Consider the following 24925-nt stretch of genomic DNA (forward strand, 5'->3'; position numbering starts at 1 on the left):
AGATTTAGTATTTTATTTGTATTCAATCTGCTTATAGTGGAGCTGTACAGACCGAGTACATTGTGATCATTTGTTTTCCTGATTTAATACTGAAAGAAGAAAATTGAGAAACCAGCACCTTTTTCTTTATACATATCTAAAGAATTCGGCTTGATTTTACCATTTAATGTTTCAGGATAGATAATGGTTAATATTTGATCTCCACGTGTAGGTGGACATGAAACCTAGATATATTTGTGTTGTTGATATGGACTCGTTGAGGAGAGAGATGTAGTAATGTTCACTGTGAAGCTCACACTGAGATGAACCTGAGAGAAAACAGATCTGACCATCTGATCTTCACCAGGAAGAAAAAAGGGTTTTAAAGTTTGTTGTTTTGCAGAACATCACAGTTATATCTGACATGAGAATAAGGCCTGAAGTTAGGAGGAACATTTTAATGAAAATATAATTATAATAAAATAATAATGATTGTTGTTTCCTTTCAAACCTTGTCTGTGGTGTAAAAACAGCCCTGGCCAAACGCCCCAGAGGGCATCACTTCACACTTTGATAATTACTGGAGTCACAGGTTAAATTGGGCCTGAGCTCAGCTCCGTCTCCTTCAACACCAAATATTGTTATTCCACTTGAATTATTTTTCATCTCCTGGTAAATATATGGCATATGAGACTGGATAATTATCAAGACTACACAGAGACACCCAGGCTACATGATTTATCAGACGTCATAATGATGGGCTCATTGTGCTGTCTAATTCTTTATCCAGCATACGTGAGTATTTGGTTTAATTTACCTCAGATAAATAAGATACGTAATTATTCAAACACAACCTACAACTTCATTTTCTAATGTGACTAATGTAGCCTTGCTTGCACGGTTTAGTTTTTCATTTGATTTGTCTGCTAAGGCCATAGCTGCCAACTCTCACGTGACGCCACACATCAATTTTCTCACGCACAGTAAAATCACAAAGTAAAGAGGACTCGAGACCGACAGACAAGACAAGGCAGGATACTTGTGTTATAAAAATAATCTCATGTCTCAGATTCTGTCAATTTAATTTAGAAATTCAAGCAATAAATACTGTTTTGGCGCTTGTAAATGTGACGTGACAGATCCCTGTAGTGGCACGTGAACGGATGATCTCTAGCTAATGAACAAAGTTAAATACAGTTGTTGTTATAATAAATAAAAAAACACATTGTATGTCTTTATTTGTCTTGAGAAAAATGAATGCCTATCTTGTGTAGCCTACATAATATTTATCCAAATGAGTCAATATTGAATCAAATCACAAGCACTGAACTGAATTGAAATCATAAAAATAAAAAAGTAGCTTATCAGAAATTGCACCGTGTAAACAATATAAATTGTTGTCACTAAACCTAATACAATCCTGATTAGTTACAAAAATGTTCAGATTTTTTTTTACACCAATTTGATATTTAAAAATAAAATATTTAAAAAGTATATAATTATCTAACATCTGACTAATTCAAAATTAACCTCAAAACATTAAATGCTAAATGGTGGTTATATATAGGTCTATCTAGCATTACACAAACATTAGTCAGAAGGTCGTCTCTCAGTGACTGAACAGCCTGACGCGTCTTACAATTCGACGTTGTTACAATGTTATCTGACATTACACGTGTCTGCTTCATTAGAGCCTGTTGTGAGGGAAAAGCTTAACGTGGTTTAATCATAAAAATCAATCAGTAAAAGTTTGTTCACGCACTCAGTTGTAGCATGCAGTCCAGGATGGTCCCAGAGCATGAGCTGGAGCTTTTTGATCAAATAAATGTGTTGTCACCTGACACCTGGCCCTCTCCAGTGCCACAGCTGTATGGAGAACAAGAATTGAGGCAGCTGTGTGATAGTCTGCCAATGAACTACTGTAGTGTCAAACAAGGTTTCAGGGACTACAAGGAAAACCCAAACATGGCAATTAAAGAGGGTCTTCTGAAATTAAAACACACAGTAGATACACTGGCTGTGAGCACAGCTGAATGTGAAAGGGGATTTTCAGCGATGAATATTATTATTACACCACTGAGAAATCAGCTGAAGATTGTCAATGTGTCCTCTTTGATGTTGGTAAAGTTAGTGGGTCCTCCACTAGAGATGTGTAACCCAACTCAGTTTGTTAGGAAGTGTGTGATGACAAGGAGGTCAGCAGACCGTGCTGTCTGTAGACAAAGACGGCATAAACCAGAGGAGCCTGCATTTACTCCTATTTGGAGGCTGATGAATACATGAATTGTAGTATGTGAATAAGTAAATGTCATGTATTAAATAAGGGCTCCCCTTCCCTACAAAAGCCAATTTAACCACTGACTGTAATTACCATGTTCTGAACATCGCATCCTGTCTTTTCCCCCAGATCTAATCTATCTAGATGGTTCAATAAAAATACTTGAACTTTCTATCTAAAGATTACCTCAACTTAGCACCAGCAAGCTTGTTAGCTAGACAGTTAGCATCAGCTAACAATATTTACTTCAGTTTGGTTATGAAGAAACATTCATATCTGTCTACTCGGCTAGTTAATCCAAACTATTAAAAAATGTATACTGTTGATAAACAATATGAAAACAGACGTCACATAGGGCTAATAAAGCTGTTGTCGCTAATGTGTTATTTTAATGTTTCTTTTTTTTTTTTTTTACGTTACCTAAAACCTGAGTGACGCTGATGGATGTGTCTGACTTCACGCATTTCAGTACTGCGGTCAAGCCAGCCGCACTTTAGAAAAACACAGTCAAGCCAGCCGCGAGTGAAATTTAGATGCGCGTATATTACTATAATTACGGTATTGCAGGAACAACAGAGAGGGAACGCGCTTTCAGAGCGCTTTTCATCTATACGTTCAGATTTGATATATGACGACCTTTTTTGCCCATCTGCTCTAATATTTGTGTAACTTATTGTTTTCCTTGACTGCTCTGTATTACTATAATTTTCAGCCTTTCAAAGCATTACTATTATTAGTAGAAAACGAGATATGGGACATTCATTGATTTAGAAGACACTTTTTTATGATGAGAAAGAAGCAATTAAAGGTCAGTTCTTAAAGAAGACATCCCATACTATATCCATACCTCACATACAACCATTTTACTGGAGCCTTTTCGAGATACAGGATAATATTAAACTTTACAAGTCTTTTAAGATCCCATTTCTAACAAGTAGAAAAAAACAATGGTCAGTTCTTATAAGGGACATCCCATACTATATGCAAACTTCATATCAAACCATTCTAATACAGCATTTTGGAGATATTGGACATTATTACACTTTAAAGGGCCATAAAAGATCCAATGTCCAATAAGTAGAAAAAACAATAGTTGGTTCTTATAAGGGACGTCCCATACCATATGCACACCTCATATCAAACCATTGTACAACAGCATTTTTGAGATATGGGACATTATTACACTTTAAAGGGTTATAAAGATCATATTTCTAATAAATAGAAAAAAAAACAATGGTCAGTTCTTATCAGGGACGTCCCATACTATATACACACTTCATATGAAATCATTTTGCTGCAGCATTTTTGAGATATGGGTCCATATGGCGATTTAGAGGGCTATAAAGAACCCTATAGCGGAGAACAAATCTTTTTATCCACAGGAAGAAGGAGGCGGAAACCGGCCATCAATCAAATGAAGCTTTTAATAATAAAATAAACACAAAACACTGCGACAGCCCTTCACGGACGACTGTCGCTTACAAACAAAAACCAAACACAAACTAAAATCCTGGCCTGGCCTGGCCCTCTCTCGTTGTTCACTGTCGTCGCCCCTCTTTTGTATCCTTCCATCTCCACCGCGGGACGCGAGACCGGTGAGTGGAGCAGGCGTCGCTCATTTCCAATCACTGCACTGGCCTCGTTCCGTTCTCACTGCTCGCGGCCCGGCCACAAACATCACAACCCTATTTCTAATAAGTAGAAAAAAAACAAAAGTCAGTTCATATAAGGGACATCCCAAACTATATGCAAACCTCATATCAAACCATTTTACTGCAGCATTTTTGAGATATGGGACAATACAATGATTTAGAGGGCGATAAAGACACCATTTCTAATAAGTAGAAAAAAACAACAGTCAGTTCTTATCAGGGACGTCCCATACTATATGCACACTTCATATGAAACCATTTTACTGCAGCATTTTTGAGATATGGGTCCATATGGCATTTTAGAGGGCTATAAAGACACCATTTCTAATAAGTTGAAAAGAATAACTGACTGACCGTCAGTTATCATCAGTGACGTCCCATACTATGAGCACATCTCATATCAAACAATTTTACTGCAGCATTTTCAAGAAATGGGAAATTATTACACTTTAACGGGCTGTAAAGATACCATTTCTAATAAGTAGAAAAAAACAATGGTCAGATCTTATAAAGGACATACCATACTATATGCACAAATCATATCAAACAATTTTACTGCAGCATTTTTGAGATATGGGTCCATATGGCAATTTAGAGGGCTATAAAGACCCCATTTCTAATAAGTAGAAAAAACAATGGTCAGTTCTTATAAAGGACATACCATACTATACGCACAAATCATATCAAACCATTTTACTGCAGCATTTTTGAGATATGGGTCCAAATGGTGATTTAGAGGGCTATATAGACCCCATTTCTAATAAGTAGAAAAAAACAATGGTCAGTTCTTATAAAGGACATGCCATACTATATACAGACCTCATATCAAACCATTTTACTGCAGCATTTTCGAGATATGGGACATTATTACACTTTAAAGGACTATAAAGATCCCATTTCTAATAAGTAGAAAAAAACAATGGTCAATTCTTATCAGGGACGTCCGATACTATATGCACCCTTCATAAGAAAACCATTTTACTGCAGCATTTTTGAGATATGGGTCCAAATGGTGATTTGGAGGGCTATAAAGACATCATTTCTAATAAGTAGAAAAAAACAATGGTCAGTTCTTATAAAGGACATGCCATACTATATGCACACCCCATATCAAACCATTTTACTGCAGCATTTTTTAGATATGGAACAATACAATGATTTAGAGGGCTATAAAGACAACATTTCTAATAAGTAGAAAAAAACAATAGTCAGTTCTTATCAGGGATGTCCCATACTATATGCACCCTTCATATGAAACCATTTTACTGAAGCATTTTTAAGATACGGGACCTTATTACACTTTAAAGGGCTGTAAAGATCCCATTTCTAATAAGTAGAAAAAAACAAAAGTCAGTTCTTATCAGGGACATCCCATACTATATGCACACCTCATATCAAACCATTTTACTGCAGCATTTTCAAGATATGGGACATTATTACACTTTAAAGGGATATAAAGATCCCATTTCTAATAAGTAGAAAAAAACAATAGTCAGTTCTTATCAGGGACGTCCCATACTATATGCACACATCATATCAAACCATTTTACTGCAGCATTTTTGAGATATGGGTCCAAATGGTGATTTGGAGGGCTATAAAGACAACATTTCTAATAAGTAGAAAAAAACAATGGTCAGTTCTTATAAAGGACATGTCATACTATATACATGCCTCATATCAAACCATTTTACTGCAGCATTTTCGAGATATGGGACATTATTACAATTTAAAGGGCTATAAAGATCCCATTTCTAATAAGTAGAAAAAAACAATAGTCAGTTCTTATCAGGGACGTCCCATACGATATGCACACCTCATATCAAACCATTTTACTGCAGCATTTTCGAGATATGGGTCCATATGGCAATTTAGAGGGCTATAAAGACCCCATTTCTAATAAGTAGAAAAAAACAATGGTCAGTTCTTATAAAGGACATACCATACTATATGCACAAATCATATCAAACCATTTTACTGCAGCATTTTTGAGATATGGGTCCAAATGGTGATTTAGAGGGGTATATAGACCCCATTTCTAATAAGTAGAAAAAAACAATGGTCAGTTCTTATAAAGGACATACCATACTATATGCACAAATAATATCAAACCATTTTACTGCAGCATTTTTGAGATATGGGTCCAAATGGTGATTTGGAGGGCTATAAAGACATCATTTCTAATAAGTAGAAAAAAACAATGGTCAGTTCTTATAAAGGACATGTCATACTATATACATGCCTCATATCAAACCATTTTACTGCAGCATTTTCGAGATATGGGACATTATCACAATTAAAAGGGCTATAAAGATCCCATTTCTAATAAGTAGAAAAAAACAATAGTCAGTTCTTATCAGGGACGTCCCATACGATATGCACACCTCATATCAAACCATTTTACTGCAGCATTTTCGAGATATGGGTCCATATGGCAATTTAGAGGGCTATAAAGACCCCATTTCTAATAAGTAGAAAAAAACAATGGTCAGTTCTTATAAAGGACATACCATACTATATGCACAAATCATATCAAACCATTTTACTGCAGCATTTTTGAGATATGGGTCCAAATGGTGATTTAGAGGGGTATATAGACCCCATTTCTAATAAGTAGAAAAAAACAATGGTCAGTTCTTATAAAGGACATGTCATACTATATGTACACCTCATATCAAACCCTTTTACTGCAGCATTTTCGAGATATGGGACATTATTACACTTTAAAGGGCTATATAGACCCCATTTCTAATAAGTAGAAAAAAACAATGGTCAGTTCTTATAAAGGACATGCCATACTATATGCACACCTCATATCAAACCATTTTACTGCAGCATTTTCGAGATATGGGACATTGTTACACTTTAAAGGGCTATAAAGATCCCATTTCTAATAAGCAGAAAAAAAACAATAGTCAGTTCTTATCAGGGACGTCCCATACTATATGCACCCTTCATATGAAACCATTTTACTGCAGCATTTTTGAGATAAGGGAAAACACAATGATTTAGAGGACTATGAAGACCCCATTTCTAATAAGTAGAAAAAAACAATGGTCCGTTCTTATCAGGGACGTCCCAAACTATATGCAAACCTCATATCAAACCATTTTACTGCAGCATTTTTTAGATATGGGTCCATATCACGATTTAGAGGGCTATAAAGACAACATTTCTAATAAGTAGAAAAAAACAAAGGTCAGTTCTTATCAGAGACGTCACATACTATATGCACACTTCATATGAAACCATTTTACTGCAGCATTTTCGAGAAATGGGAAATTATTACACTTTAACGGGCTGTAATGATCCCATTTCTAATAAGTAGAATAAAACAATGGTCTGTTCTTATCAGGGACATCACATACTATATGTACACTTCATATTAAACCATTTTACTGCAGCATTTTCGAGAAATGGGAAATTATTACACTTTAACGGGCTGTAATGATCCCATTTCTAATAAGTAGAAAAAAACAATGGTCTGTTCTTATCAGGGACATCACATACTATATGCACACTTCATATGAAACCATTTTACTGCAGCATTTTTGAGATATGGGACCATACAATGATTTAGAGGACTATAAAGAGCCCATTTCTAATAAGTAGAAAAAACAATGGTCTGTTCTTATCAGGGACGTCCCATACTATATGCACACTTCATAAGAAACCATTTTATTGCAGCATTTTTGAGATATGGGACAATACAATGATTTAGAGGGCTATAAAGACACCATTTCTAATAAGTAGAAAAAAACAATGGTCTGTTCCTATAAGGGATGTCCCATACTATATGCACACCTCATATCAAACCATTTTACTGCAGCATTTTGAGATATGGGTCCATATGGTAATTTATAGGACTATAAAGACCACATTTCTAATAAGTAGAAAAACAAATGTCAGCTCCTTTAAGGGATGTCCCATACTATATGCTCACCTCATATCAAACCATTTTACGGCAGCATTTTCAGATATGGGACTATATGGTGATTTATTGGGCTATAAATATCCCATGTCGCTCCCACATTATCTTAAGTGTTCTTAATACCTGTGTATATACAATGTAACTACATGTGTACGTAGTATATAACACAGTGTAAGTACACATTGGTATATAGTATCCATGGCTGTAAGATTTTTGTAACAACCCTCAGAATGGTTTGTGCAAGTACAAATGTATTACAGGACATGTAAATTTACATTTTGTAACAACAATATGTATAAGAGTAATTTGAACCATTTGATCCAGGGGGTGGAGATGGGTGGGTTTAGGGCTCGGTAAAGTGGGAGGAGTTGGTGCACCACTGTAATACCAGTGTACTTACATGGTAACTCCTCAGGAACTGTCGACTTCATTTAAAGTGCAACATTGTGGACACCAACCACATTTTATATGTTAAGCCTAATTTACTTGCCACTGCAGTGTAAAATAGGGGTAATTACATAATAAATTGAATATTGCTATTAGTCCTGTTACACATTTGTACTTTCTTAACAATAAATTTTATCACCAATGTCCTGTTGCACATTTGTACTTACACATACCATTCAGTGGGTTATTACAAATATGTAGTTACACAAACATTAGAGCTATAGATACTATGTACCAATGTGTACTTACACTATGGTTACATACTACATACACATCTAATTACTAAGTACACAGGTATTAGGGACACAATATAAAGTGGAACCCCCATTTCTAATAAGTTGGAAAAAAAAACAATATTCAGTTTGTATATTGGAGGTGCCATACTATATTCACACCTTATATAAAAAAGTTTTACTGCATTTCTAGCATTTTGCAGATATGTTTTTGTAAAGATGAGACAGAGAGGTTCGGATCCATGTGCAGAACTTTTAATGAGAATGATCAGACAGGCAATGATCAGCCACAACGTCAGGTATATAGGGATAACCAGAATCGAAAACAGGAACAAGCAGATGTCGGGGGCAGGCAGCAGAGAATCAGAGTCGGTATAAACAATCCAAAGGTCAGGTACAGAGAGATCAAACACAAGGAAAACGCTCAGAAATGACAGACACAGCAAATCAAGACTTCGCAGTGAGTGAGAGTGAGTGTGCTGCTTATATGTGTGTGTAAATGAGGTGCAGGTGTGGCAAGGAGATTGACTGAGGAATGATGTGCAGGTGTGGCAGGGTGATTGATGCAGAGACTAATGGGAAATGTAGTTAGGGTGTGGTGCAACAGATAAGAGGTGCTAGAGTCCGAGTGACATCTGGTGTGGTGAGTGTGGAATTGTCCTGATTGGAGTGCCTTCTACAAAAGTTCATGGGCACTCCATGTAATGATCGTGACAGTTTTTCTGTTTTTTTTTAAATGTATTCTGTTTCAGAGGCCTAGAAAGACCCCATTTCTAATAAGTAGAAGAATACAATGATCAGTTAGTACATGGGACATCCCACAAGCACACCTTATATAAAACTATTTTACTGAAGTATTTGGTGTATAAAGATATTTTACCATAGCAATTTGGGGTTAAAAATTAAGAAAATCCTCAGAAACTCCAGTTTTGAGAACTATTTCAAATAAGTTTAAAAAAAGGCCATTCCTTCTAAAGTTCCTCCTACATTTTCAGCAAACCTAATGTGAAGTCTGTGTACTGTGGCAGTTTGTAGAAGCATGCATTCATATAGAACAAAACACTCAAATACGTTTTAATATTCCCTCATTTTTTGCAACCTATAGAAAAGTTTTTTTCAAATACTTAAAAGAAATAATGGCCTTTTCTTACAAAGTAGCTCATATTCTATCAGCACAGATAATCTGAAGTCTGTGTACTTTGGCAGTTTGTTGCATACATGCAAATTATATATATATATATATATATATATATATATCAGACTTCAGATTATCTGTGCTGATAGAATATGAGCTACTTTATATATATATATTAAAGACTGGATATTTTTTTCCCCAGTTTTGAGGTTTATATAAACATCAGGTTAAATACATGCAGTAGATAAAAATAATGGCCTTTGCATTCAAGGCACTCCCTATTCTATCAGCAAATATGAAGTCACACACACTTGTCTGTCACACTATACTTCACACACTTTCTAAACACCAAATATGGAGTCTTTGCTTTGTGAAAGTTTAGAGTAGCTTGCATTCAATGGATGAATGGATCATAGCGTATCCCCAGTCTTGTTTCTGGAAATCTCACTTAAAGTTCAGTTCCAACCCTAATCTAATTAAGAGTCAAGAAAAATTCATAGTTACAGAAAGGTTTGCTGGAGCAGGATTGACACTGAACTCTGCACGAAGGTAGTATTATTATGTGCCTTTTAAAAATAGTAAGTGTTCCTACTTATGTAGTTAAATAGCATTTTGTTGAATTAGAATACATGTAAGTCCAAACTGCCAAAGTACCCAGATTTTATTTTAGCTGTGCTAATAAAGTAGGAGGTGCCTCGCATGAAATGTGCATCGTTTTCCTCTACTTTTATAAGCTGACATTTCTACATGTCTCAAAGTTATGCAAAGTCTCAGAACTGACTCTGAATGCATGCAATTCCTGATTGGTAAACTGAAATGTTTTTTTTATAATGGCTGCACATATTTGGTGATGTCCCTTATGACAATTGTTAATTATTATTATTATTGGAATAGATAAGTGTAATGTTTTATAACTCTATATGTGAAATACTTGCTAGCTCTTAAAAAAACTATACAGTAAAATGTTTTCCATTGATTTACTCATAGATTTTAGAAAACATTACGTTTTTCTATGAGCCTCTGAAGTGAATATACCCTTTATCTTTATAGCCCCCTAAAGCACAATATAAAATGGTTTCATATGAAGGGTGCATATAAAATGGGATGTCCCTGATAAGAACTGACTATTGTTTTATTCAACTTATTAGAAATGGGATCTTTATAGCCCTTTAAATTGTAATAATGTCCCATATCTCGAAAATGCTGCAGTAAAATGGTTTGATATGAGGTGTGCATATAGTATGGCATGTCCTTTATAAGAACTGACCATTGTTTTTTTCTACTTATTAGAAATGGTGTCTTTATAGCCCTCTAAAACACCATTGGGACCCATATCTCAAAAATGCTGCAGTAAAATGGTTTGATATGAGGTGTGCATATAGTATGGCATGTCCTTTATAAGAACTGACCATTGTTTTTTTCTACTTATTAGAAATGGGATCTTTACAGCCCTTTAAAGTGTAATAATGTCCCGTATCTTAAAAATGCTGCAGTAAAATGGTTTAATATGAAGGGTGCATATAAAATGAGACGTCCCTGATAAGAACTGACTATTGTTTTTTTCTACTTATTAGAAATGGGATCTTTATAGCCCTTTAAATTGTAATAATGTCCCATATCTCGAAAATGCTGCAGTAAAATGGTTTGATATGAGGTGTGCATATAGTATGGGATGTCCCTGATAAGAACTGACTGTTGTTTTTTTCTACTTATTAGAAATGGGATCTTTACAGGCCTTTAAAGTGTTATAATGTCCCGTATCTTAAAAATGCTGCATTAAAATGGTTTCATATGAAGGGTGCATATAAAATGGGAGGTCCCTGATAAGAACTGACTATTGTTTTTTTCTACTTATTAGAAATGGGATCTTTATAGCCCTTTAAAGTGTAATAATGTCCCATATCTCGAAAATGCCGCAGTAAAATGGTTTGATATGAGGTGTGCATATAGTATGGGATGTCCCTGTTAAGAACTGACTGTTGTTTTTTTCTACTTATTAGAAATGGGATCTTTACAGGCCTTTAAAGTGTTATAATGTCCCGTATCTTAAAAATGCTGCAGTAAAATGGTTTCATATGAAGGGTGCATATAAAATGGGATGTCCCTGATAAGAACTGACTATTGTTTTTTTCTACTTATTAGAAATGGGATCTTTATAGCCCTTTAAAGTGTAATAATGTCCCATATCTCGAAAATGCTGCAGTAAAATGGTTTGATATGAGGTGTGCATATAGTATGGCATGTCCTTTATAAGAACTGACCATTGTTTTTTTCTACTTATTAGAAATGGGATCTTTACAGCCCTTTAAAGTGTAATAATGTCCCGTATCTTAAAAATGCTGCAGTAAAATGGTTTAATATGAAGGGTGCATATAAAATGAGACGTCCCTGATAAGAACTGACTATTGTTTTTTTCTACTTATTAGAAATGGGATCTTTATAGCCCTTTAAATTGTAATAATGTCCCATATCTCGAAAATGCTGCAGTAAAATGGTTTGATATGAGGTGTGCATATAGTATGGGATGTCCCTGATAAGAACTGACTGTTGTTTTTTTCTACTTATTAGAAATGGGATCTTTACAGGCCTTTAAAGTGTTATAATGTCCCGTATCTTAAAAATGCTGCATTAAAATGGTTTCATATGAAGGGTGCATATAAAATGGGAGGTCCCTGATAAGAACTGACTATTGTTTTTTTCTACTTATTAGAAATGGGATCTTTATAGCCCTTTAAAGTGTAATAATGTCCCATATCTCGAAAATGCCGCAGTAAAATGGTTTGATATGAGGTGTGCATATAGTATGGGATGTCCCTGTTAAGAACTGACTGTTGTTTTTTTCTACTTATTAGAAATGGGATCTTTACAGGCCTTTAAAGTGTTATAATGTCCCGTATCTTAAAAATGCTGCAGTAAAATGGTTTCATATGAAGGGTGCATATAAAATGGGATGTCCCTGATAAGAACTGACTATTGTTTTTTTCTACTTATTAGAAATGGGATCTTTATAGCCCTTTAAAGTGTAATAATGTCCCATATCTCGAAAATGCTGCAGTAAAATGGTTTGATATGAGGTGTGCATATAGTATGGCATGTCCTTTATAAGAACTGACCATTGTTTTTTTCTACTTATTAGAAATGGTGTCTTTATAGCCCTCTAAATCATCATTTGGACACATATCTAAAAAATGCTGCAGTAAAAGGGTTTGATATGAGGTGTGCATATAGTATGGGACATCCCTTATAGGAACATACCATTGTTTTTATCTACTTATTAGAAATTGGATCTTTATAGCCCTTTAAAGTGTAATAATGTCCCATATCTCAAAAATGCTGCAGTAAAAGGGTTTGATATGAGGTGTGCATATAGTATGGGACATCCCTAATAAGAACTGACTGTTGTTTTTTTCTACTTATTAGAAATGGGATCTTTATAGCTCTTTAAAGTGTAATAATGTCCCATATCTCGAAAATGCTGCAGTAAAATGGTTTGATATGAGGTGTGCATATAGCATGGCATGTCCTTTATAAGAACTGACCATTGTTTTTTTCTACTTATTAGAAATGGGGTCTTTATAGCCTTCTAAATCGCCATATGGACACATATCTCAAAAATACTGCAGTAAAATGGTTTGATATGATGTGTGCATATAGTATGGGACGTCCCTGATAAGAACTGACTATTGTTTTTTTCTACTTATTAGAAATGGGATCTTTATATCCCTTTAAAGTGTAATAATGTCCCATATCTTGAAAATGCTGCAGTAAAATGGTTTGATATGAGGTGTGCATATAGTATGGGATGTCCCTGATAAGAACTGACTTTTGTTTTTTTCTACTTATTAGAAATGGGATCTTTACAGCCCTTTAAAGTTTAATAAAGTCCCGTATCTTAAAAATGCTTCAGTAAAATGGTTTCATATGAAGGGTGCATATAGTATGGGACGTCCCTGATAAGAACTGACTATTGTTTTTTTCTACTTATTAGAAATGTTGTCTTTATAGCCCTCTAAATCATTGTATTGTCCCATATCTAAAAAATGCTGCAGTAAAATGGTTTGATATGGGGTGTGCATATAGTATGGCATGTCCTTTATAAGAACTGACCATTGTTTTTTTCTACTTATTAGAAATGATGTCTTTATAGCCCTCCAAATCACCATTTGGACCCATATCTCAAAAATGCTGCAGTAAAATGGTTTTCTTATGAAGGGTGCATATAGTATGGGACGTCCCTGATAAGAATTGACTATTGTTTTTTTCTACTTATTAGAAATGGGATCTTTATAGTCCTTTAAAGTGTAATAATGTCCCATATCTCGAAAATGCTGCAGTAAAATGGTTTGATATGAGGTGTGTATATAGTATGGCATGTCCTTTATAAGAACTGACCATTGTTTTTTTCTACTTATTAGAAATGGGGTCTATATAGCCCTCTAAATCACCATTTGGACCCATATCTCAAAAATGCTGCAGTAAAATGGTTTGATATGATTTGTGCTTATAATATGGTATGTCCTTTATAAGACCTGACCATTGTTTTTTTCTACTTATTAGAAATGGGGTCTTTATAGCCCTCTAAATTGCCATATGGACCCATATCTCAAAAATGCTGCAGTAAAATGGTTTGATATGATTTGTGCATATAGTATGGTATGTCCTTTATAAGATCTGACCATTGTTTTTTTCTACTTATTAGAAATGGGATCTTTACAGCCCGTTAAAGTGTAATAATTTCCCATTTCTCGAAAATGCTGCAGTAAAATTGTTTGATATGAGATGTGCTCATAGTATGGGACGTCACTGATGATAACTGACCGTTATTCTTTTCTACTTATTAGAAATGGTGTCTTTATAGCCCTCTAAATTGCCATATGGACCCATATCTCAAAAATGCTGCAGTAAAAGGTTTTGATATGAGGTGTGCATATAGTATGGGACATCCCTTATAGGAACAGACCATTGTTTTTTTCTACTTATTAGAAATGGTGTCTTTATCGCCCTCTAAATCATTGTATTGTCCCATATCTCAAAAATGCTGCAGTAAAATGGTTTCATATGAAGTGTGCATATAGTATGGGACGTCCCTGATAAGAACTGACTATTGTTTTTTTCTACTTATTAGAAATGGTGTCTTTATCGCCCTCTAAATCATTGTATTGTCCCATATCTCAAAAATGCTGCAGTAAAATGGTTTGATATGAGGTTTGCATATAGTTTGGGATGTCCCTTATATGAACTGACTTTTGTTTTTTTTCTACTTATTAGAAATAGGGTTGTGATGAGTGTGGCCGGGCCGCGAGCCGTGAGAACGGAACGAGGCCAGTGGAGTGATTGGAAATGAGCGACGCCTGCTCCACTCACCGGTCTCGCGTCCCGCGGTGGAGATGGAAGGATACAAAAGAGGGGCGACGACAGTGAACAACGAGAGAGGGCCAGGCCAGGCCAGGATTTTAGTTTGTGTTTGGTTTTTGTTTGTAAGCGACAGTCGTCCGTGAAGGGCTGTCGCAGTGTTTTGTGTTTATTTTATTATTAAAAGCTTCATTTGATTGATGGCTGGTTTCCCCCTCCTTCTTCCTGTGGATAAAAAGATTTGTTCTCCGCTATAGGGTTCTTTATAGCCCTCTAAATCGCCATATGGACCCATATCTCAAAAATGCTGCAGCAAAATGATTTCATATGAAGTGTGTATATAGTATGGGACGTCCCTGATAAGAACTGACCATTGTTTTTTTTCTATTTATTAGAAATATGATCTTTATAACCCTTTAAAGTGTAATAATGTCCCATATCTCAAAATTCTGTTGTACAATGGTTTGATATGAGGTGTGCATATGGTATGGGACGTCCCTTATAAGAACCAACTATTGTTTTTTCTACTTATTGGACATTGGATCTTTTATGGCCCTTTAAAGTGTAATAATGTCCAATATCTCCAAAATGCTGCATTAGAATGGTTTGATATGAAGTTTGCATATAGTATGCAATGTCCCTTATAAGAACTGACCATTGTTTTTTTCTACTTGTTAGAAATGGGATCTTAAAAGACTTGTAAAGTTTAATATTATCCTGTATCTCGAAAAGGCTCCAGTAAAATGGTTTTATGTGAGGTATGGATATAGTATGGGATGTCTTCTTTAAGAACTGACCTTTAATTGCTTCTTTCTCATCATAAAAAAGTGTCTTCTAAATCAATGAATGTCCCATATCTCGTTTTCTACTAATAATAGTAATGCTTTGAAAGGCTGAAAATTATAGTAATACAGAGCAGTCAAGGAAAACAATAAGTTACACGAATATTAGAGCAGATGGGCAAAAAAGGTCGTCATATATCAAATCTGAACGTATAGATGAAAAGCGCTCTGAGAGCGCGTTCCCTCTGTTGTTCCTGCTACTGCCGTAATTATAGTAATATACGCGCATATAAATTTCACTCGCGGCTGGCTTGACGGTGTTTTTCTAAAGTGCGGCTGGCTTGACCGCAGTATTTCACTGAGCTTGAATAGATCACCCTTTACAGCAGATTTACTTCACAAACAACTGACAGTTTTGACCCAAATAAGATTTTCAGTTTCAATAATTAATCCTATAATTCGACATTAATAACAACTTACTTTTAGCAGCATCAGTCGCGCGCGCTCACAAGATCTCCCGGTTCTTACTTGTGAATTCAGTTCACTGGAGACTCGCACTAAACGGTTCATTTGAATCAGTGAGTTGTCGACTCGAGAACAGCTGCAATCGAAGCATTCTAATTCCTGAATGAATCGTTTGGTGCGGTTTAAGAACCGATTTAAAAGATTCATTGAAAAGAATCAGTTCGTTCTTGAATCAGACACCGCTTCTGCATCTCAGAGCACGTGATATATTATAAGGAGTAATGAATGATATGTGTTAAGTCCAAGTCCAAGTAATCATGAAGACAAGACAGTTTCTCACTTCTTCAAGGTTTATTCAAACCCACAAGCAATACAACAGTGCCAGCCATTTACATGATTGGGGAAGCAGGTGCAACAACTTCCATTCTTACTCCACACCTTTTATAGGTATCAACATGTGGACTACAGCGCCATCTCCTGACAAGTACATAGACACAACATTCCCCCTTTACTCAAAACCGTAAATTCCACCCAAATTACATGGTGCAATAGGCAAAACCTATACAAAATTTACATGCAATTCAGTTAGTTTAACAATATATTCTACATTCTGTAACCAGACATATTAGAACTAGAATTAATTTCTCAGTTAGCACAAGATAATCAATGTCTTTTGTACTAAGTAATATATTCATGCAACCAACGTGGAGGGTGTTTCACTCGTGATGAAGACCTTACAGGAACAGGTGGAGAAACAATTTGATTAGGCAAGTTCACAAGTTCATTTTTAGGCAACACCGTAGAGGAAGGAACAGACTGGAGGGGCAAGGACACCAGTTCACTCTCAATGGCATTTTCCAGAGGTGCACAAGTTGGAGAAAGATGAGATGCATGCCAGTTTTTTTCCATCTGATAACTGGTAAGTGCATGGACCAAGTTTTCAAAGGCTTTGAGAATCTAGGATGTCCTTTTGGAACATGAACTGGAATTTTTATACGCACCCAGTCTCCAGGTTTGAACTCAGGAGTACAGGCTCTTCGTTTGAGGTCTGTGTATGTTTTCATCTTCTTTTGAGACAATGACACTTTCTGGCTCACAGCAGGATACTTACCAGTTATAGGAAGAGGGAGAACATTTAGACGAGTGCGCAATTTTCTACCACAGAGTAACTCAGAAGGAGACCGTCCAGTAACAGCATGGGGAGTAGCACGGTAAATTTGAAGAAAGTCTGTCACTGTTGATTTCCATGGCTTTCCAGACAGAATAGCAGATTGAATAGAACTCTTCAGTACTCGATGGAATCGCTCAATAGCTCCATTTGCAGCTGGATGATACACTGACGTATGTATGTGTTGAATGTCTCGATCTTTCAGAAATGCAGCAAACTCCACTGACTTGAACTGACATCCATTGTCAGATACAATGTAATGAGGATTTCCAAATCTGCTGAAAACTGACGTCAAGAAGTTGATCACATTTTTACTTGTGATTGGAAAAGTGAATGCCACCTCTGGCCATTTACTTTGATAGTCAATCAGTGTCATAATGTACCAACAATCCCAGGTAGCGGTTTCAAATGGGCCAACAATGTCAACAGCCACATTTTCCCATGGCTTAATTGGAAAAGGTACAGGTTGTAAGGGTGCAGCACGAACAGTTGTAACCTTATCAGAAGACAAGCAAACTTCACAATTCTTGATCTGTTCCTTAACCAAGCAGTCAATACCAGGCCACCAGTAAAGTTCACGAATGCGCTGTTTCGTACGCACTATTCCTTGATGACCTTCATGGGCACGATTCACCAAAACATGTCGCAATGCAACAGGAACCACAAGACGTGACCCTCAAAACACATAGTCCTTTTGCACAGCAAGTTCATGACATATTTGAAAATATGGAAGAGGGCCATCCACGAACAATCTGAGCACGTAATGCAGTCATTTCTGAGCATGATGCAGAAGCAAGAGCAAATTCAGTTGGAGACACAGCAGACATTTCAGAAGACAAAAATGCAACAAACTCCGGCTCAGTATCGGCTCAGTTTCAAAGTCTCAATAGCATCCTCCATTGTTTCTGCTTGGTTTGGTAAAGTATTGAATAATCTCTGCCCTTCTGTCCCCAAGCAATGAAGAAACAACGCTCGCTTTCTTGCAACTGGCCAGTCATCTCCTGATGCATTTATGACAAGTAAGTAATTCTCAAACATCTTTAACCAGATGCCAAAAGGAATAGACGGCTCACCCGGACATGGTAAGAATGGCGTAGGAAAAGAAGCAATAGCAGACATCTTTCATGTAGAACAGCAAAATCCTCGTCACCTATTTGTTAAGTCCAAGTCCAAGTAATCATGAAGACAAGACAGTTTCTCAATTCTTCAAGGTTTATTCAAACCCACAAGCAATACAACAGTGCCAGCCATTTACATGATTGGGGAAGCAGGTGCAACAACTTCCATTCATACACCACACATTTTATAGGTATCAACATGTGGACTACAGCGCCATCTCCTGACAAGTACATAGACACAACAATATGTTTTATGAAATGTAGTGAAGTAAAAGCAGTGGTGTAGATTGAAAAGTCAAATAATATCTTTCAGCTTGCAAATGAATAACAACCAGGATTGAGGATAGCGAACCTTGTTCACAGAGGCTACTTATACTAACTCTGCTCCACAACGTGTGAATCAGCTGTTAAAAATGACTAAAGACATCTGATTCTTGATCTGCTTCAGTGATGCAGATGATAAAATCTCTGTCATGTTCTTTCTGACGCGATCGACCCGGGTTCAGATCCGTCTAATGACGAACTTTTCTCCCTTTTCAAATTACATCAGAAATGCGTTTAATTTTTAAGAAAATGAAGGAAATAATCAAAAAGTTGAAAATAAAGTATCGGGTAGGGTTAGGGTAAGTGTAGGAGGCCTTTATTGTCCCAATAAGATGACGTCCATTTAATATTTTAAATTAAAATTTATTATATTAATAAATTATTGATTGTAAAAGTTAATATTGCATACTATTTTATAATATACTACAATATTGAGGTGCAGATATTGTCACTATTTGCAGTAAGTAGTATAAATAGCAGAAAATCCTGCCTTTTTTTTTTTGCAATTGATATTGCAAGTGAATCAAATCATACTATGTCTATCGCTGTAATTAAACTAGTAAAAAAATCAATGTACATTAACTAAAAGCCTATCCAGACTGAAGGACACAGAAGCGATCACTCTCTGATCAGAGTCTCGCGGCTGCATGACCCTGTGCAGGAGGAGAGAGAGTCTAGAATCATGATCGAGTCAAAGTTACTCAAAATAAAACTACTCCAGGAAAGAACAGATACTTGAGAAATGTACTTAAGTAGGGGAAAGTGGGGTGAGTTGTGCCAGTTTTTACTCCAAGTGACTTTAAAGTGAGACCATGACAGTAATCTCTTTCACTTTAGAATGTACATATATTTCAGGATGTGGTGCATCCCTGAGAACAGTAACTTTGGATCTGAAATAAAATGTTTCAGAAATATAGCTTTTGGGAAAAAAGTGGTCTCGTGGCACAACTTGCCCCTGGTGCGGGGTAAGTTGTGCCTTTTGGGAGAATATGTTGGGGTAAATTGTGCCAGTGATTTCTGAAGTAAAACAGAACATTTTAATGTTATGAACTGTAATGCTATATGAAAGCAAGACAAATTCAATACAAAATTATAAATTTACGGTTTATTCAGATATTGTCACCCTATTAAACTGTTGGAATAAGACATATTTTGTACTTTTTAGGAAAACACAAACTTAAATACACAATATATGATATCTGTGAATCATTTCAGGCAAAAAGGCTTTGGTAATATATGCCTGACATACATAGAACGCTGTCGGTCAATTATGTAACATATAAGAATAAAGTTAGTAGGATCTTTTTTTTAAATCCTATTGTGACTAAGGCGACTTAAAAACTGAATAAAACTTCTCTTTAATAACACAGTGCAAACTCAAAACTAAAATCATTGTTAGCTAAATTAAACAAATTGCAGGTAAGTCAAACACTGATGAGGCATGGCCATCTCACTTCTCCAGATTATCCCGTCGGTATGTAGGTCTGGTCTGGATTTGGCATACTACTTAACATCCCACTTGTAAATGCTTCAGGGGAATATAAACTGGAGTGTGGGTAGTTTCTTGAGCACATCACCTTCAGGGATAACCCCTTCATTATTTTTTTTAAATGTGTGTGTGTGTGTGTGTGAGACAGAGAGAGAGAGAGAGAGAGAGAATATGTTATCCTATGATTGATGATTACCTGTCCATCACTTTAGATATGTTCTCTTATACCCTTTCTTTGTTACTTCTATCTTTTTCTTGGCGAGCATTATTTCACCAAGTACAACATGTTCTTGGATCAACATCCTTGTTGATCCAGGAACATCATTCCAATCAACCAATCAGAAGTGAGATATAACTTTTCAGGAAATATCTTTTTTAGGCTTACAATCAGGATTAGGAGCTTCTAAACCATTGTTAATCAGCTATCATTTCCCACTGATTTTAGGACTAAATTATGGGTAAGGTTAGATTTAGGGGTTGGGATTGGGTTAAGTATATATTTTTGGACAATAATGTTGATCCAGGATCATCAGAAGATGTTGATCCAGGAACATGTCTTACTTGGCAAAATCATGGCAACCCTTTTTCTTCTCCCTGAATCTTTTCAAGGTCATTCTGCAGATATTCATCTCCCTTGCCACCTGACTTATGGTTTTTCCCTGTTGCATCTCTTTCACTGCTCTGTCCAACTCCACAAGAGCAGTTGAAGCCCTGTTAGTCTTCCTTGTATAAGTGCGTGGCATAATGGGTTTTCGTCTAAAATTAAGAATGCCACATAGTTTAAGTGCTAAAATGCAAGAGTGCAATTACAAATTAATAATGTGTTGAAAATAATCATAAGTGGGGGTGAGTTGTGCCACTGGCACAACTTAACCCAGGCCCTTTGGCACAAATCACCCCATACCCACAAGTTTGAAAAACTAGCATGATCCAGCAGTTAAGAGCTAACATCATGCTAACTGTATAGACCCATTGTGTAGCCTGGAAAAGCACTAAAACACGTGTGAAATGTTTTCAAACTTTTCTAGAATTGTTCAGACGCTACAATCAAAAAACCTTGATCATAGAAATTTTACTTTGAAAAGAAAAAAACAGTTTTTTGAGCTAAAAATGTGATTACCTCTCATGCCATGTGTCTCTCTTCTTTGGAGGATGAGTAAAATGGATGGCTTTTTAAAATTATGTGGTCACATGACCAATTTCTTCAATGGTTTTCCAGAAACAAGGGGTGGAACTACTTCCCCCCTGGCACAAATCACCCCACTCTCCCCTACAGTAACGAAGTAAAGCTACTCCATTGCTGACCACAACTGGTCATGAAACTATACAAGATAGCCTCATCCATGTTAATATATTTATATTTTTAAAAAAAAATTTTTTTCTGAAGAAAAAAAAAATTAAAATGGCAGCACCATAAATGTGATTGATGATGATCTCAATCCAATATTTGTAAAATCAGAGACACAACCCTGTTCCTGAAGACACCTCAACTTTGCAGAGTTTGGATGAATCTCTCTTATCAAACACACTTGATTCAACTCATCAGATCATTAGTAGAGCCATCTGTGATGTTAGCTGTGTGTGTCAAATAAGAAAGAGCTCAAAATATACAGAAACAGTGAAGAGAAACACAGACCTACTGTATAAAATAAAGTCAATAAAACAAAGACACTGTAAAATACTCACTTAATCTTTCTAGATGCTTTGATCACTGGCAGCAGCCTCAGAAGACATTATTCTGATCGATCATATTTACTCAGATTAAACTCATCCAGCTCTTCTTCTGAGTTCAACAGCACAAACACCAGAGCCGACCACTGAGCAGCAGACAGAGAGACTCCCAAGAGACGATAGTGATCTCTTCTGTTCAGGTATGTTTGTACTTCCTGCTCTAGTGAACGATCATTCAGTTCATTCAGACAGTGGAACAGATTGATGGATTTCTCTGGAGAGGGATTCTCCCTGATCTTCTGTTTGATGTATGCAGCTGTTTCCTGATTGATATCAGAGCTGCTTACTCTCTTTCTCAGGACGCCTTGTAAGAGAGTCTGATTAGACTCTAGAGAGAGACCGAGAAGGAACCGGAGGAAGAGATCCCAGTGTCCGTTCTCACTCTGTAAGGCCTTGTCCACTTCTCTCTTCAGTAAACTGATCATTGGTGACCTGAACTCATTCTTCCGTCCTGTGTTTTGTTCAGAAGAGGACAGCAGCTTGAATAAAGCAGCAAGAAACTCCTGAATACTCAGATGAACAAAGCTGAACACCTTCCCCAGCTGCAGTCCAGACTCCTCTCTGAAGATCTGGGTACAAACTCCTGAGTACACGGACACTTCTCTGACATCAATGCCGCTCTCTTTCAGGTCCTCCTCGTAGAAGATCAGGTTCCCTTTTTCCAGCTGTTCAAAAGCCAGTTTTCCTAGAGACAGAATAGTCTTTCTAGCCTGATCAGGATCGATTTCATATTTCCCATCATACTTCTGTGTCTTCAGTTTGGTCTGAAAGATCAGGAAGTGTGTGAACATCTGTGTGAGAGTCTTGGGGATCTCTGCACTCTCTGCTTTACCCATCATCCTCTCCAGAACAGCGGCTGAAATCCAGCAGAAGACTGGGATGTGACACATGATGAACAGACTTCTTGATGATCGGATGTGTGTGACGATTCTCTCAGCCAGACTCGGATCATTTATTCTCTTCCTGAAATATTCCTCCTTCTGAGGGTCGTTGAATCCTCGTACCTCTGTGACCTGGTGGACACACTCAGGAGGGATCTGATTGGCTGCTGCTGGTCGAGAGGTGATCCAGAGGAGAGCAGAAGGAAGTAGGTTCCCCTTGATGAGGTTGGTCAGCAGCACATCCACTGAAGCTGATTCGGTCACATCAGACAAGCTCCGACTGTTTTGGAAATCTAGACGCAGTCGACACTCATCCAGACCATCAAATATAAACATGACTTTGTAGTCCTCATAATCTGCTGACTTTAATTCTTTGGTTTCTGTGTGAAGGTGGTTTAGAAGATCCACAAGACTGAGATGTTTCTGTATCAAGTTCAGCTCCCTGAAAGGAAGTGGAAATATGAAATGAACGTCCTGATTGGCTTTTCCTTCAGTCCAGTCCAGAATGAACTTCTGCACAGAGACTGTTTTTCCAATTCCAGCGACTCCTTTAGTCAGCACAGTTCTGATGGGTTTGTCTTGTCCAGGTGAGGGTTTAAATATGTCATTGCAGTTGATTGGTGTCTCCTGTGTCTCTGGTCTCCTGGACACTGTCTCAATCTGTCTCACCTCATGTTCATTATTGACCTCTCCACTGCCTCCCTCTGTGATGTAGAGCTCTGTGTAGATCTCATTCAGACGTGTTGAGTCTCCATGATTGGACAGTCCTTCACTGAGTCTCTGATATTTATCCTGTAGTCTGGATCTCAGTTATTTGAATAATTATGAAAAATATAAAAGGTGTGCATTATAGCTGACACCTAGATGAACACTTTACAGTATGTTTTATGAATGTGAGTCATCCTGTTCAATTTTTATTGAGCTTTAAATTTGTATTTAAGCCCATTCGGTAATGAAAAGTAGCAATATTTTACACATAATTTACAGTCTATTTGAATAATTATGAAAAATATAAAAGGTGTGCATTATAGCTGACACCTAGATAAACACTTTACAGTATGTTTTATGAATGTGAGTCATTCTGTTCAAATTCTATTGAGGTTCAAATTACGGCATATTTTATATTTGAGCCCATTCGGTAATGAAAAATAGCAATATTTTACATATGATTAACAGTTTATTTGAATAATTATGAAAAATCTGAATGGTGTGGCTTATAGTTGACACCTAAGTGAACACTTTACAGTATGTTTTATGAAAGTGAGTCATTCGGTTCAAATTCTATTGAGCTTTAAATTATGGCATATTTTACATTTGAGCCCATTCGGTAATGAAAAATAGCAATATTTTACATATGATTAACAGTTTATTTGAATAATTATGAAAAATCTGAAAGGTGTGCATTATAGTTGACACCTAGTTGAACACTTTACAATATGTTTTATGAATGTGAGTCATTCTGTTCAAATTCTATTGAGCTTCAAGTTATGGCATATTTTACATTTGAGCCCATTCGGTAATGAAAAATAACAATATTTTACAAATGATTTACAGTCTATTTGAATAATTATGAAAAATATAAAAGGTGTGCATTATAGCTGACACCTAGTTGAACACTTTACAGTATGTTTTATGAATGTGAGTCATTCTGTTCAAATTCTATTGAGCTTTAAATTATGGCATATTTTACATTTGAGCCCATTCGGTAATGAAAAATAACAATATTTTACAAATGATTTACAGTCTATTTGAATAATTATGAAAAATATAAAAGGTGTGCATTATAGCTGACACCTAGATGAAAACTTTACAGTATGTTTTATGAATGTGAGTCATTCGGTTCAAATTCTATTGAGCTTCAAATTATGGCATATTTTACATTTGAGCCCATTCGGTAATGAAAAATAGCAATATTTTACATATGATTAACAGTTTATTTGAATAATTATGAAAAATCTGAAA

At 36.2% G+C, this 24925-nt stretch overlaps 1 protein-coding gene across 1 annotated transcript in view; it reads right to left on the reverse strand.

The window, feature by feature from the left end:
• The window catches only part of LOC113093994 (NLR family CARD domain-containing protein 3-like), a gene marked incomplete at its 5' end in the record, with an annotated part of 24299 nt that extends 526 nt beyond the window's left edge, over window positions 1-23773 (reverse strand). The window contains one exon of the mRNA XM_026259628.1: window positions 22038-23773. Coding sequence (XP_026115413.1) covers window positions 22085-23773 — 1689 coding nt within the window. The remainder of the gene's footprint in view (window positions 1-22037) is intronic.
• Window positions 23774-24925: the final 1152 nt, after the last annotated feature.

The sequence above is a fragment of the Carassius auratus genome, unplaced genomic scaffold (assembly GCF_003368295.1).
Source record: "Carassius auratus strain Wakin unplaced genomic scaffold, ASM336829v1 scaf_tig00215208, whole genome shotgun sequence".
NCBI lineage: Eukaryota > Metazoa > Chordata > Actinopteri > Cypriniformes > Cyprinidae > Carassius > Carassius auratus.